Genomic DNA, 16758 nt, shown 5'->3' with positions numbered 1-16758 from the left:
AGAAAACAACACAGTTTAGGCATCTGTGAGCAAAGAGTCCAAACAACAGAGACAGAGGAAAACCTGGGAGAGACATAATGAGACGGAGACAAAAAAGTGTGTGTCATAATTGACATTTATGAATAAACCGTAAACTTGCAATGCCACATAATTGCGACTGGTCTGACCGTATTTAATGGACCGCATGAATAACCGCTTTTATATATTGACTGAGTCTGCCTTTATATTCTGAATATTGTCTATCAAGCATTGCACAAGGATGCTTTTTGTTAAAGACGGACAGAAGAGGTCAGAGGAGGTCAGAGGAGGAACGGATTGCTGGAGATTCTGCGTTTGATAAAGTGAGTTGAGATATCTCCTACAGCTGCAGGTGATCTTTGGACAGAATCTCAGGTCGCTATCATAATCACACTCACAAGCACTTACAGTTAATACAAGTCACACACACACACACACACACACACACACACACACACACACACACACACACACACACACACACACACACGCACACTGTTGGTTTTGTGTGTTTCAGTCCATTAACTTCAAACTGCATAAATGTTACATTACTATTACTTATTATTAGCAGCTTGCCTTTTGGGATGGCAATGTCGGGTCGGTCCACCACTTTTGGTCCAGACTAAAATATCTCAACAACGTTTGGATCTATAAATGCTAATAACTTTGGTGATCCTGTGACTTTTCATCCAGCGTCACCTTCAGGTCAAAATGACGACCGGTGCGTCCAATTCATCCAAATCAAATGCCTACAGAGCTAATGACATCGCTACTGTAACTAGCTAATGTTAGCATGTGAACACATTAAGCTAAGATGGCAAACATGCTTGCTAAACAGCTGCATGTTTTGGCATTGTCATTGTAGACCATGAGAGCATCCTTATGGGGACATAAAAGAACTTGTAATTAAATCTGAAAGATCCACGATCAAATCCGTTGTGGAAGTGATAATGAGGTTGTCGTCACGTTTTGCTGTTCATCACCTAACTATCAAAACTCAGATGTCGAATGGTCCTCAAGGTGAGCTTTCAAAAGAAACCCTGCGTACAGCTGCTTTACCGCGCATCAATTATTCAACTTTGATAACAAAAAAAAGAATTGACAAAGTATTCAATATGATGAATTGTCCTCCCTGAGCCAGCTTTAAGGGTCTGCAAGCTGTTTTTATAGCTTACTGAAATGAAGATCAATGGCAGCCTGGAAATCAATCTAAAAACCTATAGCAAGCTCTGGAGAAATGGTCTGCTGTAACGTAAAGTATGTGGTTTGTAGTTAATGGCCTCAGATGTGCAGAAACACCAGTAGTGGTCCGTTAACTCACACCAGCATGACCTTTCAGACACCGTCGCTGTGACTGTGTGCGCATGCATGTGCGTTTGTGTACATGTAAGGTTCATGTGTGCTTGAAGGTCGGACACTCACGCCTGCATGGTTGTCGTGGCTGTTTGAAAGCTGAACATGTTTTCCTTTGGGAACCAGTTAGTGTCCTCTGCAATTAGAGAGAAAAATGATCATTCCAGGGTTAAGTGGGAAAAAAAAAGAAAAATCGATGTGTCATTATTGGCAAACGTCGTAATAAATATATTAGAAATATGGAAGCACAAAACCAGCGACAGCACCAGCACTTCACAGTCCACCACTCCACAAATGGAGAGAGGGAGACACACAGAAGGAGACAGCAGAGGAGACAGACGGGGAGACGAAGAGTCAGATATACAGACCACCACGTCACATCCAACAACAACCCCTCCGTCCCCACCAGAGCTGAGAAGAAATAGATTTAACTCACTTTAATTCATCCAGATGTGTTGTTTCATTAGACTGATATTAAACAGTAAAATAACAACTTCAATCTACAAACTAACTGCAGAGTTTCTTAGTTAATTCTTACAAAATGCTCATTAAATGTTAAGTGTGCTTGTTTTCACTAATGTGGCCCCTAGACTTCCACGGAGCCTAGAATTATTACTTATAAATAATTAAACCGTCACATACACTAGACTAATGGGAAATCATGTTTAAATGGATCCTTCATTTTCATTTAGGAAAATTATTGAAATTAGTCAAATGCTATTTCATCTCTGGTCCAATACCAAACCCGTCATTCACAGGGTCTTTTGAACGGTCCCTAACCCCCCCCCCCCCCCCCCCCCCGCCCCGCCCTCGTTTGGAATTCAGCGCCTCTCCCTTGCTCTGTGTCCTCCGCCCTCTCACCTCTCTCCAGCCCAGTCACCCGGTCCACACTCCACATCCGCTCTAGGCGTCGGTGCTGCTTGCCTGCCTCTCGGTTTGCGCTCTCCAGGTCCAGGGAGCCTTGACTTCGCGATGGGGCGCCGCTGCAGGACTCGCAGGCCAGCCCGCTGCACTCCGCCTCCCCTTTTCCACCCTCGCCCCAGCCGCGGATGTTGTGGGCGCTGACGGAGGTCTGCAGCGGGGGTTGAGACAGGTGATGGTGGTGGCCGTGGTGGTGTGCTCCGTGATGGGAGTGGGATCCAGCGACGGATAGAGACTGCTGCTGCTGATTGCCGCTTCCACTTGCTCCGCTACTTCCTCCGCTGCTGGAGGGCGCGTTGGTTCCCGGGACGCCGTGGTGGTGGTGGTTCCCGTGGTCGTGATGGTTTCTGTGATGGTGGCTGGCGCCACGGCTGCTGCTGGCATGGTAGTACTGAGTTGGAGACGATGAGGTGGAGGAAGGGGAAGTGGAGGGTTGGATCAAGCCTCCTCTGGATCCCACCCCGCCACTCCCCGACTTCTCCTTCAGGACGTCCAGTTCTAGGCTCTCCTTGCTGCCCCGGCCGCTGCTCATCAGCATACCGCGCTGGGTGGTGATAGTGTACACGCGAGCAGGCTGCAGGGTGCACTCGACGCACTTCTGCTGGTCTTCCTCCGCTGAGAAGCTGCGCTCGAGGGACAGTCGCGATGCTTTGGTAGAGATGGTGATGGAAGGGGGAGGAGGCTGGAGTAAGCCCAGCGGGGGTTTTATCAGGCTGGCCTCCCGTTTGTCCTCACAGCTCTTGGTGGCGTTGGAGCAGGGATGGAGGCTGTTGTTGTTGTTGTTGGGGCTAATCGTGTCACTTGGCGACTCCGGGTCGGGACCCACCAAGGTTTCACGCAGGAGATGAGCTAGAATGATGGACAAATAGACAGATATGAGTGCTTGAGAATGAGGGGGAAAAAAAAGAGCAAGGAGAAGAGAGAGAGAGAGGAGAAATAAGAGGACAAGCTGAGGATGACACAGAGGAAATTATCATCATCTTTCTTCGGTTACCAGCTATTGTAGTGGTCCAAACACTAATGATCGCAGCCTGGCATTTTCACAGAGGATGAGGTGAAGCAGGTGGAGGAAGGATTAAAGACCACAAAGGAATAGGCAGAGCAGGATAGAGGGATGGACAAATGGCAGGATGTCTAAGACGCTGACCTGATCCGTTTCGGTTTTCAGGGTGTGTGTGGGACAGGTACTCTCCAAATGCTCGCGCTGCTCTGTGGGGACACATGACACACATAAAGACATTATTCATGGGCGGAAAGTAGGAGTGAGTTGAAAGGACAGGAAATGGAAGAGTAGAGAAGAGAGAAGGGCAAGATAATTGTAATTTATGAACCTAATTGCCTTCTTTTGTGGGCTTGTGCCACCCACAGATTAAAGATGCAGCGGTTTTATCTCCACGTTTCAGGCAGCCTCGGACTGAAAGAGAAACGGCGTATGAGACGGTCGGAGGAGATACTGTAGAGTGAAGGATTGTTCGTCTTCATTTCTCAGTGTGACCTCAGTTCTTGTCAGTGGGTGTAATTGCAGCTGCAGACCATAAGTGTGTTTGTGTCCTCCTTTCATGCACACACACACATGCAGAATGTATGTGCGGATGTAAACTGTATCTTCGTGTCGAGGAAAAACACTTAACCTTGTCAACAACTACAGAAAAATGTCTTTGGTGAAAATAGATGCTGTGAGCTCCTTGACCACCGTACTGCATCTGGCGCTTAGCTCCTTTTTTTTTGCTCCTTTTTACTCACACACACAGAAATAGAGATAAATACGCTACGGACGTCCATTCAGCCACTTATAACTAAAACTCAATATCATGGAGGGCTTCAGCTTTTAATAGAATAGCCCCAGGTCTCGCAGTCGAATGACACTGACCTCGTAATGTTCCCGTGTGACGGCAGAGGAAAATGAGCAAAGAGAGACGGGGCGGACAAAGAAAGACGAATCACTCTGAAGATGTGCTTTCAATGTCAATCTGGAACCGAGAGGGAAGGAGCCGCAGCCATAACTATCAGGAGCAACGACGTGACAATAATTAGGAATGAGTGGAGGGAGGAAGGGAGAAAGATGCGAGTAACTCTTAATACTGTATGCTATTAATAACAAGTTACTCCTGTTGCAAGGATCGTGTTTTCACTCCACTTCTCAGAGGAAATGCTGCAGCTTTTAAACTTTTATTCAACTTGTGCTTTGGTTTAAACTACCCAACAGCATATGCACTTCAGTAAAACACAAAAAGCAGCACTCATCTTCAAGTTTATATCGATGTGATCCTGAAAAGTAACCTAGTGTGTTCCACAGCTGCAGTTATAATATCACCTGTTTACATCCTGGAGCACATTCAGGGGAGTGGCCTCTTCTCCAATGCAGCTAGAGTTGGAGGTGACTGTGCAAAAGAATCCCCTGAATACAGGTGAATCTGTGGGTGAACGCCTCCTCCCTGCCAGCTCTGTCAATTATTAAAGCCTGTCCAACACACACACACACACACACACACACACACACACATTGTCTTCCTTGTTTAAACTGAGCCCAGTCGAGCCAGATTCAATTTTACCGACGCTACCTTTTCAACAACTGCACAGTTATAGGATGTCGTATAAATGGAGCTATGACTTTATTATTCAAGTTAATAACCCCCATCATCATTTTGCCACATTATTTATTGTTACTGACTAGGAAGTAGAAACTGTCACTGTCACCTATTTTGGGAAACTCTTTGTTCTCCACCGATATTAATCCTTTGTGAATACGTATCAGTAGTTACAGAGAGTTAGGCACGTTTTGACACCATCACCTCCTTCATTAACCCTTTGTAGGTTGTAGTGGAGACTTTGTGTGAGAGCTCAAGGCTCGTGTGGACCTCCATCAGCAAGACAACAGAACCAGATGTTCTTTATCACAGCGTTGGGTTAGATACTGCATGCGACACACACAGCCGCTTCGTACCGTAGTCTGCCTGCAGTCCCAGAAACCAACCGGTAGACTAATATTATGCTGTAATACTACCTAACAGTCTGGTGTGATTCAATTAAACACACATTGATTTAAGAATATGCGCCATGTAAACACAATATAAACTGAATTAAAGATTTCAAAACCAGCATTGACTCTACAACACAGGCCCTCAAAACCAGGAAATGATGCAGGTGTTATCTTAGAGTTACAAGTCTTGAGATTCATATTTGTACAGCACTCGGCTGTGTGTGTGCATGCATGTGCGCATGAGTCCCTCTCCATACAATATATTCAAGAGCAAAGAAATGCCAGCAAAAAGAGATGAAATGTTTCTGTGTGTGTGTGTGTGTGTGTGTGTGTGTGTGTGTGTGTGTGTGTGTGTGTCTCTGAAATGTAACAAGCAACCACTCCAGTTAAGGCCAGTTGTGATAAATGCAGTCTAAGCTCAAATCAGCAGGTGTTCCTCCGAAGCTCTGAGACATTTTCATTTTGCCCTCCTGTTTTATTATTCAACAGGCCGGGCCCTCTGATTAGAATCGGCAAACAATGGTGCAAGAGACTCGCGTCATCCATTATACATGAGAGGAAACCGAGTCGGAAACGGATCGAGCAAAGCACCGCTCAACCCCTCCATTAAACAAACCCTCTCTCTGTGTTGTCTCCTATCGCTGTTTTGCACCTACTCCATATACGATATGTGAGCTCGGCGCGTCGGGGACACAGGTGCATGTGGCAGCAGGGGAGATAAACCCAACGCAGAAGTTAGAGACGAAGAAGACGAGGAAGAGCCTGACAGGCAGATATGAAATTCGTCCTGCATGCTCTCAGACATGTGACGGGGGTTTGGGGAGAGAAACGAGTCGGGGAGGGGCGTTTCTGAGCAGGAGAGACGGGATTACAGCTGAGAGGAAGAGGAGTGTACAGCAAAATGGGGGCATATTAAAAATGAAAGGTGGAGTAAACTTGAGGAAACCGCGGCAGACACAGAGAGAGAGAGAGAGAGAGAGAGAGAGAGAGAGAGAGAGAGAGAGAGAGAGAGAGAGAGAGAGAGAGAGAGAGAGAGAGAGAGAGAGAGAGAGAGAGAGAGAGAGAGAGAGAGAGAGAGAGAGAGAGAGAGAGAGAGCACAGTCAGGACAACGAGGAAGAAAGAGATGCAGCTGACGACAGAGTCTGTTTCCTCCTCAGGGCAACTGCATCTTTGAAAATCAACTCGACCCTAAAACCCCGTTTCATTTAACCCCTTAAGTGACTTCTACAAAACCCAGTGAGTGCGATACGCTGTGAAACGTGTCAAACAGCAGCGAGGAGGATGGCACAGGTTCAAGTTCAGTGCTCTGGATTCAGATCAGATCAGATATTCTGACGGTGATGGACGAGAGTGGGTCGTGTGAGTGAGATCTTTAACCTTAAAGGTGAAGTTTGAATCTGTTTCCACGTGTTTCACTGTTCATTAACGTTAACTTGAGGAGACTTAAAGAACGGTTAATTGCCGTAATGTTTTAGAAACCCTTCCAGGGTGGCAAGTTTATGAGCTTATGGGAAATGGGAGTTGGCAACCAAAGAGTGAATTTTCACACCCATACTCTGCCAAGTCTTGTAATATATATATATTTTTATTTATATGTATTTCCTCTTACTTTGCATAGCCTGTTCTAGTTTCTATAGTAATGCAAGAAATTCACATGATCAATTTTGGCCACTTTGTTGTTGTTCGTCTCCCGTGAATGAAGGTTAGATACCCTGACAGCATCACTGGTGAATGAAGGCCATGTGTTCAGCTGCCAACTCGGCTGCCACAGCGTCCTTGACACCACAACCGGGGCTTTTGGAAGCACTTCTCACCTACCCATCAGGTCCCCAAATTCAATGACAAAATACCTCGTTTGTTATCGCCCTCCACAATGACGCATTTTCTGCTCTGACGCCCCCTATCTGTCACGTGACAACACAGTGGTTAACACTTGGTTTAGGCACAAAAACAACCGAGTCAGGGCTGCGGGACGACCATGGTTTTGATTAAAATAAGTACAAAAGCATCTTTGTTTGGTCGAGAAAACAAGAAACAAACATTGTTTAAATCGGTTAATCGTTTTATCATTGCTTGTATAGCTTTGCCACTTTAACATAAACATATGCTGCTTTTGGTAATTTGCTGAAATGACAGCTGGTCTTGTTTTTGTCGGGAGGACAAGCTCCAACTACAATGTCAAGCAACAAGGATGCTAATGGTACGATGTCTCGGACAGAGCTGCTCTCTAAGAGTAACTCTATACTGGCTGAGCGAGTGAATACAGTATGAGCATATGTTGTTGCTTTGTCTGGGTCTACAGTTGAGAACTTAGCATTTACAAGCCGTATGAGTCAGACACAATTACACACACTCCACTCCTCCTTAAACACTTTTATGCCACAAACGTCACTAACCACTTCACAGCGGCATTACAGCGTCCTCCACAACAGGGACGATACACCTGAGCAGTCCTTCTCTTTTAATGGATCTACACGGAACAATATGCATAACTAGACACTTGGCAGATGGGAACATTATAGAACTGTAAACATACCTTTTTGTCTACAGTCTGTCCAAGTGTGCTCACTAATGCAGACACAGATGGTGAAACATTGCTCATTACTTATTCCAGTGTTACTTTCTCCTCTTCTTTGACTTTTTTCCTGTTTTTTTTTTTTTTTAGGCTGCTTTTTTAAACTATGTTTTTAGTGCTCATCAACCGAACATGTTTCCTGGTTGACTTTGCTCTGACGGCTGTAAAAGGCCCGCCCACATTACGCAAACCATCGCTTACTGAAACTCAGGGGACTTTGTCTTCCAAGCGGAGACAAATTAAAGTAAATGTAATATGTGGAATAAAGGTAAAGTCAATGCAAAACATATTGCCCAGTTTCAATAAGATAATTAGATGGGCCTGTTTTATATGATCAATAGGTTAGAATGCAGTGTTTATTTTGCACCATCATTAAATTCAAACTGTAATTTGACCAATAAATGATCCACATGGCTACAAAACGGACTAACGGGTCAATCTGATCATAGACACACAGGTACTTATTGAGAGTCCCGTATCTTAACGCTGCCACTCCATATAGCGTTTCATTCTGTTATTGACCCATATCTAATCTCATGCCTTTTCCCTGTCGATTCTCATGCTGTTTATCGCTGTGACCATATATCTTTAGAGGACAAGCGGCTGGAGGCTGCACACAGGTCATCACTCCCCTGGCGGTGTTCCCACTGGTCTGAATATCATCAGAGCTGATGTCTCCCCGGGCGTCTCTGCGCTGTAAACAATGGGCTGCCGAGCAAAGAGATTCCTCACTCTTAATGCTCCTTAATCGAATTCGCCTCTCAGATGGTCTAATTGAATTGGGTTTCCTACACACACACACACACACACACACACACACACACACACACACACACATAAATGCACAGCTGGGGTGATGAGAACCTGTTGAGAGGCTTGCTGCCTGCATGTGCTGAGGGCCGAAGGGACTTGGGAACGTTAATTGCGAGTCTTGAAAGTGTGGTGCATCATGGGACGTATGTGGAAACGGAGCACCTGATCTGGGAGCTAATTAATTACGTTAGTGGCCTTTACGCTACCACATGCTGTGCTGGGTGCTGGCTCTGAAGCCTTCCACCATATCACGAGGTCTTCACTGGCAAATTAAACTTGCTTAGTTGTCACTGAACTGTAGAAAAAGTGCTCAGAGTAGTGGAGAGTTTGAACATCTACTTTTTCAACCTGGGCTGCGATTTTTTTAACTTTTTTTTAAAACTTTTTTTTTGTCAAAGAATAAATATGAAAAACAAATAGATATGCGCTATAGCAGACAGACAATCAGACAACACTGCTGGAGCCCTAATCATTCTTCAAACTGTAATCAATAAAATCTGCCTCGTTCAGCATATTTATGGCAAAGATTTGCACTCTGAGGGAACAGAAGAGGGGGAGATGTAATAGAAATGCTCAAATGTTGATGCTCTGAGCCTTGCTGCTAAAAATCTGAAATACAGTGAGTATCAATACACAAGCAAAATGTTCAGCAGAGAATGACCAGACACTCAGAACTTCTGAGGAAACACGCTCTCCCTTTTGTTGAGCTGAATCTGAAATACTGTTCTTTCAAAAAACAATTACGTAACAGCCCTCGACCCTCAGACTGCAGGTCTGCAACAGTGACGGTCGCTCCTTTCGATTGGCCTGAATAAACTGAGACATTTCATTTACATCCGTCCGTAGAAAACAACCCTTTCATCTCTCACACCCCCACAGCTCTGTGGACGCTGTTGTCTGACGCCCTTTACCCGAACCACAGCACAGCCCTCGTCTCTGGCCGATATGAAGATCAAAGCGTTCGCTTTCTCACTCAACGTCGCTGAATTCTGGTGTGTAAATTGGAATTAATCTCATCCTCTCTTCCCCCCCCCCTCCCCCTCTCTCGCTCTGTCGCTCGCTACTTCTCAAGAGCTGCTGGAGGGGAAAGTGTGACCTGTTTCATAACCAGCAATCCACAAACATGCAAATGGTGACGGGGGCACAGACACCGGAGACGAGAAGCTGGTGTCTCCGTAGTGTCTCCTGTGTATTGTTTGTAGGCGTTCCCGTGAATGTGCTCGTCCACTCTTGAGTGACGTCCGCTGACACGGCCTCGTACCTCGATGGCGATATGGGTCAGAGCTTTACAAAATGTCTCTTACGAGCGTTTTTCTAATCCGGCACACCTATCCGTATATTAGTGATTCCTCAAGTCATGGCAGCAGCGTGGCTCAAGGGTTTGCACTGTTTGATTACCAAACAAACAACAGATTTGGTACGGACATTAGTGGTCCCCAGAGGGTGAATCCTACTGACTTTGGGGATCCCCTGACTTTCCCTTTGCCGCCACCAGCAGGTTGACATTTTCGTTTTTTAGTGGCATGTCTTGGATAACTATGGTATTGCCAGGAAATTTGGTAAAGATATTCATGGTCGCCAAAGGATAAACCATATTGACTTTGGTAATCCCCTGACTTGTTCTGTAGCACCAACAGAGGAGACAGATTGTGTTCATGTAAAATTATTGTAAATCTTACAGAAAGATGGAGGATCAACTTGCAGAGAGGGTGTGTGTGTGTGTGTGTGTGTGTACCTGGGTCTAGCTACTTCAACAGATTTATATGATGTCCTCTAATATGATTTGAGAGCTGAGGTGACGCTGTATCACGTCGCCAACTGGACACTAGCTGCAGATAAGAAATTGATGAGTCAGAACTTGTCTATGAGCTTGAAAATTAAATTGTGTTTCTGAGGTAAACCCCTTTTAATATAAATGCACCTTGCTATGTAAATGGCTGCATGGGTAATGCGTCCGTAGATGTGACGCTGCAGACGGAGCTCTAGCACTTAAGATCCGCAGCGATTCAAAGATTCAGAGTCCAACCTGCCCTTCAGACACAACGGAGAAGAGATCGAGTAGATGAGGGTGAAATGGAGAGAGGCACATAGACATGTTTGTGTGTGAGGTGGAGAGATGCAGAGAAACAACTTTTGAATGCCTACTTCCACATTCATGAGGTCGTGTGCAGGTGAAAGGCTGATTATTATTGGATGGGATTCAGCTGCATCTCCCATCTACGGAAGGCAAGGTTCATTCTGCCATTAACTCAGAAAATTAAACTGTGTGTGTGTGTGTGTGTGTGTGTGTGTGTGTGTGTGTGTGTGTGTGTGTGTGTGTGTGTGTGTGTGTGTGTGTGTGTGTGTGTGTGCGTGCGCGCGCGCGTGCAGTAATAATCCTCAGTAATGATGTATTTCAGATGTTTCATTGAAGACGTGAAGACTTGGCTTTGAGATTGACTTTCTCTCTCTTCCTCACACACACACACACACACACACACACACACACACACACACACACACACACACACACACACACTTACAGTATAGGCTACGTGCCCGGGACACCCTCCGTATTCACTCGCCACTGTATGAGCATCACATTCTCATCTCAAGGTGGCACACATAAAAAATAAAAAAACACACACCTACTCCCGCACACTGCGGTGAATGCAAAGAAGGCTCACATACACATGTGCAATGTAAGGAAGACACACATACACATGTGAGATAATGACGTAATGGCACGTCAGCCCTCATCTGTGGACATTGGACGTCGTTGCACAAGTCAAGGTCAATCATTGATTGATAAAAAATAAATAAAAATCCCAAAGCGTGGCCTGCTGTGAGGCCACTGCTGAAGCCCAGAAGAGCTCATTTTGCATTCTGATCTCACTCGAGAGATCGCAGCTCCTCGTCCGCACTCCACAGTGTGGACACATGAACACAGTTGCACGTGCTTTTCTGCAAACTGCAGCTTCAGCTCAACCTCAGTCAAGCGTGATAGAGCTATAAGCTATATTTATGTTTTTGTCTGCATGGTGCGAGAACAGCTGGATGCGGACTTGGCCATTTAAAAAAAACATAATCCATACAGTGAACGAATGAGTCGTTAACAGCTTTTAACGGGTTGGACTCGTGCCAAACAGTCTGAGTCCCACTGCTTCTTTTTTTTTTTTTCCCTCCTGGTTGAATAAATTAAACAACCGCTTACCGGCGCTGGCCCCCTGTGACCGGCCCAATAACAGATCGTGATAGGTGATCACTGCAAGCGACCGAATCGATTGCGGTGATTGATTCATTTGCGGCTGGATCGTTTGCACGCCGGGGTGTGAAGTCAGCAGGCTCCTCGCTGCGCGGTCCGCTCGGGTCGATGCGGCCAGACAGAAAGCCATTTTTGGTTTAAATCCCCATTAAAAACATACGATGACAGCTTTTTTTTTTTTTTTTTTTTTTTTACAAATACATATCCAACAAATGATTGCTCATCACGATGACCTATTTTAGGTGATAGCCTACCAAAGTCAGAACGTGTTAGTCGACCAGTGAGTCACAGCAGCCCCTCGCTTCGCCTCTGCATGACTTTCATTACACAATGATGCTTCATTCACAACATCAGGAAACGCTCCGACGCGTCATGGGCAGATGGGTTAGCACATTTAGTCCGAATAAAACGCAGTCTTGTGGAATGAAGGGACAACCTTCTCCAAAGTCGGTTTCCATTGCTCACCACAGGTGCTGTGTTTTTTTGCAGAGAATAAAGGCTAATTTAAGCGCACATTTGCGCGGATGCACGCCCCGGGCCAGACGGGACGGTCGGCAGACGTGCGAAAAGCTCTGAGCCTCTTTGCGCATTACAAATAAGGACGAGCTGTACCCAGGAAAGCGCAGCGGTAATTCAACTGTCACACATTGGCAACTTCGCTCGGGTCGCACCCGAAGGCTGTCGAGTCTAACCCGCGGCTGCCGTTTAATGGGGGCTGAAAGGCGGAGAGCTCCGGGTTGATACTCACCTAACTTTTGCTGCCACGGAGGATATCGCATCGTTTCTTAAATTCTTCCTTTTGGACACGGCAGTTCCCATGCTGGCATGGAAACGACGCAGACAGGAAAACAGTTCATTCCAAAGACTCGGCGGACGGAGGGAATGCGGCAGTGAAAACAGTGTGAAAACCGCACAAAAAGTTGAAGGGAAATCCGGGAGCAGACAGCATGTCACGCACGCGTCTGCAGAGCAAAGGATGCAGAAAAAAAGATCTCTCTCTCTCTCTCTCTCTCTCTCTCTCTCTCTCTCTCTCTCTCTCTCTCTCTGTTTCCCGGATATGAGCACGTACGTGGGGTAGCTGCACAGCTGTCAGCGTGTGACTGAAAATACACGGTCCTCTCTCATTGATCTGAAAATGCTATGGAAAGATGGTAGGGGTGGTGATATCATCAGCACAGAGGAGGGGGGGGGGCAGGTACTGAGCAAGGGACGCATGGTGCCATCCATGCATAGGAACCTCTGCCTTTCATCTCATCCAGTTTTGGATCATTATGCGTATCTTTATGTAAACGGTCATTTTGGCAAAAAGGTTCCCGTCTCTCTTTCTCTCTCTCCCTCTCGTCGAAATGGTTCTCATCCACAGCCGAGGACAGAGGGAGCGGTGAGGTTGAGGCGCTGCAGTGAGCATCACTTCAAAAAGCATGAGAACAATAGCTTTAGAGGCAAATGTGATCAGTATTCCAAAGAGTGCAGGAGACTGACAGATCATAAAGGGCAGCTCCTTGCAGCACTCCTATGAGAGGTTCTTTATTCAATCAGGGATCCACAATGCTCCCATTTTGTCTTTACCTTCTACTGCAATATGGTTGCAAAAGTTGCATAGACTTGATATCCTTAACTGGTGATGATCTATGACTTACTGAGTACCACTGGTTTGTATTCTGGTGTTGTGGACCTCACCAACGTTGTTGTTAGATTATTAATGTGATGGAAAGAAAGGAAAAAAACATTTCCATGAAATAAAATACTTCTATATTTTATGACGTATATCCCTTTGTGTCTTGTGAAATAGTTTTACCTCCTCAGGCCTCTTGAATTACTTAAATGTAATGAGTCTAAGAATCAATATTTAATTGCAACCTGGGTTGAGACGGTACAGTAAACGCTGCTTTCTTTGAAGAGGTCACAAACCACAACAGGTTTGTGACCAAAGCTGAACAAAGTAGAACAATGGTTGCGTTGGCTGGTAGCACATCTGACATGGGACGCACGGTCAAACACATGGATCCATAAGCTTTTGTTTTTAGAGTTGCATTCAATCAGCGGAATTGAACTAACAAAGATTGTCTATTTATCACTGAATGGTTTGGAGATGTTTTCTAACATCCTGGTCTTTGAGTCCTATAGTTGAAGTCTACGTATGTGGTAGAGAGTCTGCAGACTCAATGATTTAACAAGTGCTGAGTTAGTGTTCAGTAACAAAGTGCCAACATCTAGCAGTATACAGTGTTTGTGTCTACTGCTGAACTATCAGTTCAGACGTTGTCCTCACTTTTATTTAGTGTAATGGGACCTAAAGACTTGCATCTTCAGCAATAACACTACAAGCCAGACAACCATTCGAGGTACAACGTGTCTTTAACCCAGGTTATATTAAACGTATAGTATTTCAAATGAATAGTGGAAACCAACGCTGTGTGCAGAAGTTTTAATTATGTAATGACGCGATATACAGCTTTATTTCCAAGAAATCCATATTGGCAAAAGTCCCAGCAGTATAGAGAAGTCACTCTACTCAGAGATAATGAATCACTAGTCAGTGCAACACACATACATACATACTATTGTACATATGGACACATGCACACATCATATAAACAGACAGAAGCATGGGTAGTAGAGAGTAACGGTCGATTAGCCTTCAGACATCAGATCAATCACTCTTCCAACCCACAGGTCATTTCACCAGCAGCCCGGAATGTGCAGGATGTCCTTGAGCTTTTATATCTTTTAAGATTTGCTTCTCCTGCACACACACACGCACGCACGCACGCACGCACGCACGCACACACACGTGCACACAGACACAGACACAGAACAGAAGACAAAAGGAATGAAAATCAATAAATAAAGCAAAGCACCGCTGGGCTGGCGTGAGCTGCTGTAGGCCATTAAGCAGTAAATAATTCGAGGTAGTTCTGACGAGACAGAGGGAATGTGTGTGGATGTACTGTAGATGAGCACGAGAGGAGAAGGGAGGGATGAATGAACGGAGAGAGAGGACGGGATGATGGAGCTTCTCACACAAGAAGTGAAGGATGACGGAAAGAGGAAGGATGAATGGATGCATGAACGGACAGCAGGAATCCAAAATGGTGACGAGAGCAGAAGGGGGCAGAAGAATGCAAAGGGATGACAGCGAGAAAAGGAGACACAAGGATGAATGAAGGAAGCGATTCATGTTTTTCATTCTATAAAAGGAGTGCAGTGATGCGTCTGCCCTCGCGCGGTGGGATAGCACTGTGCTGTGTGCTGAGGAAAGGCAGCGAAAACGGGAGGAAAAGGAAAAACATATGCGGCCATAAATCCACATCTGCCCAAGATATTAGCGTCTCCTCTGACCCTGACGAGCACTCACCATTTGATTGATTGCAAAGCTCACATTCCTGGTGGATTACTTTGTACGTGAACGGCGTGTTTTTATTGTTTACCCTGTGATCATTGGAACAAAAGACCAAATATTTGCCACTTTGGTAACCTTCGCCAAATGAATACTTGAAACGAACATGAATATTGTTTTCCCCCACCATTTGGGTTTGATTGGCGCTCTTTTGATGAAGTCATCTTGTGGAACCCTCTTCTTCTGAAATGATATAATTGACTCTGACTCCAGAGTTAGAGCCACCTTCTGCTCCCCCTGATGAACCAATAAGTGGATGGAAACACAAATATATTCTTTTCACGTTTTAAAAAAAAAAACACAAACATGCTACATTTGGATGAGTGCCTGGTTTAAAGTGAGCATGTTGGCATGTTATCAATAGCGTTTAGCTCAAAGCCCCTCTGTGCCAAAGTGCAGTCTCACAGAGCAGCTAGAAATGGTCTTTTTGTTTTGGTGGATCACACAAATCCTGCTCGACTCTATTATCAGACTTGTACAGTCCCGAACACCTTTTGCTGACACATACTATCAGTCCTTTTATCTGAGACTTAATCGGTCCACCTGACAGTGAGGAAATGTGTGCAAACCAGCTGATAAAAAGACCATCAAAAGGAAAAACTTGGGTGACGGGGCTGAAGAAGAAGTGAAAAACTGTCACGATGTATTGTGATTGTACTTCTTGGCCAGATATTTAATCTGTACATGTGAAGGCAAACATGAAACAAAACCATGAAGCGTGGCCTACTTTTGAAGACTGTGAATTTTAGGATAGTGTGTTGTATAGTGGGGGGTAGTGAAGCTTAAGAATGTATTAAGACTCTCAAAGGCTTAAGTGAGACAATATTAAACTTTGATACAGACTCAAGGGGATCTTAATAGCACTGAACTCTTGTATCTTCAAATACACCGTTTCGTTTAAGGATGGTGACTTGGAGCAGGGGTCACTAATAGGCGGACCGCGGTCCGGATCCGGACCCAGACACCGTCGTATCCGGACCCTGGACCTAAAACCGATAGATAATTGAGAATTATTACATTTTGACAGAAACCTTGAGGTGCTCTGCTATCAACCTGAAGTGAAATGATTTTGTAACTATGCACCATTTCCTTTAAAATCAAATCTGAAACTAGACAAATTGTCTCATGAATGTGATTTGAAGTTGGCTCATGCATGCGATTTTGAAGGGCTTTTATTTTGAAATGCTACATCAGAATGTCCTGGTTCCACTGACTAAGTGCCGTAAAGGCTAGAAAAGCTGCGCCGGTTAAAATATAGGCGCTCCGTCAAAATGTAATAATTCTCAATTATCTTTCGGTTTTAGGTCCAGGGTCCGGATCCGGACCGCCTATCAGTGACCCCTGATGTACACGATGACTCTGCTAGTGACTCCATTACCACTGCCACGGCTTTCATACATCAAGGAAAAGGCTTTCCTAACCTTTTCTACAAATAGGCTACTGATTTTTGCAT

At 45.1% G+C, this 16758-nt stretch overlaps 1 protein-coding gene across 1 annotated transcript in view; it reads right to left on the bottom strand.

Annotated features, from left to right (window-relative positions):
- Positions 1–13010, bottom strand: part of nsmfa (NMDA receptor synaptonuclear signaling and neuronal migration factor a) — a 36302-nt gene extending 23292 nt beyond the window's left edge. Inside the window, exons 1-4 of the mRNA XM_068705865.1 lie at positions 12654–13010; positions 3440–3501; positions 2233–3141; positions 1441–1507 (exon numbers count right to left, since the gene is read on the bottom strand). Coding sequence (XP_068561966.1) covers positions 1441–1507; positions 2233–3141; positions 3440–3501; positions 12654–12724 — 1109 coding nt within the window. The 5' untranslated portion in view covers positions 12725–13010. The remainder of the gene's footprint in view (positions 1–1440; positions 1508–2232; positions 3142–3439; positions 3502–12653) is intronic.
- Between the last annotated feature and the right edge of the window lie 3748 nt (positions 13011–16758).

This window comes from Cebidichthys violaceus, unplaced genomic scaffold (genome assembly GCF_023349555.1).
Source record: "Cebidichthys violaceus isolate CVI_PGR_0920_01 unplaced genomic scaffold, fCebVio1.0.p SCAF_12, whole genome shotgun sequence".
NCBI classification, from domain to species: Eukaryota; Metazoa; Chordata; class Actinopteri; order Perciformes; family Stichaeidae; genus Cebidichthys; species Cebidichthys violaceus.
The sequence above is the reverse complement of the archived record's forward strand: the minus strand, read 5'-3'. Positions and strand labels throughout refer to the sequence as shown.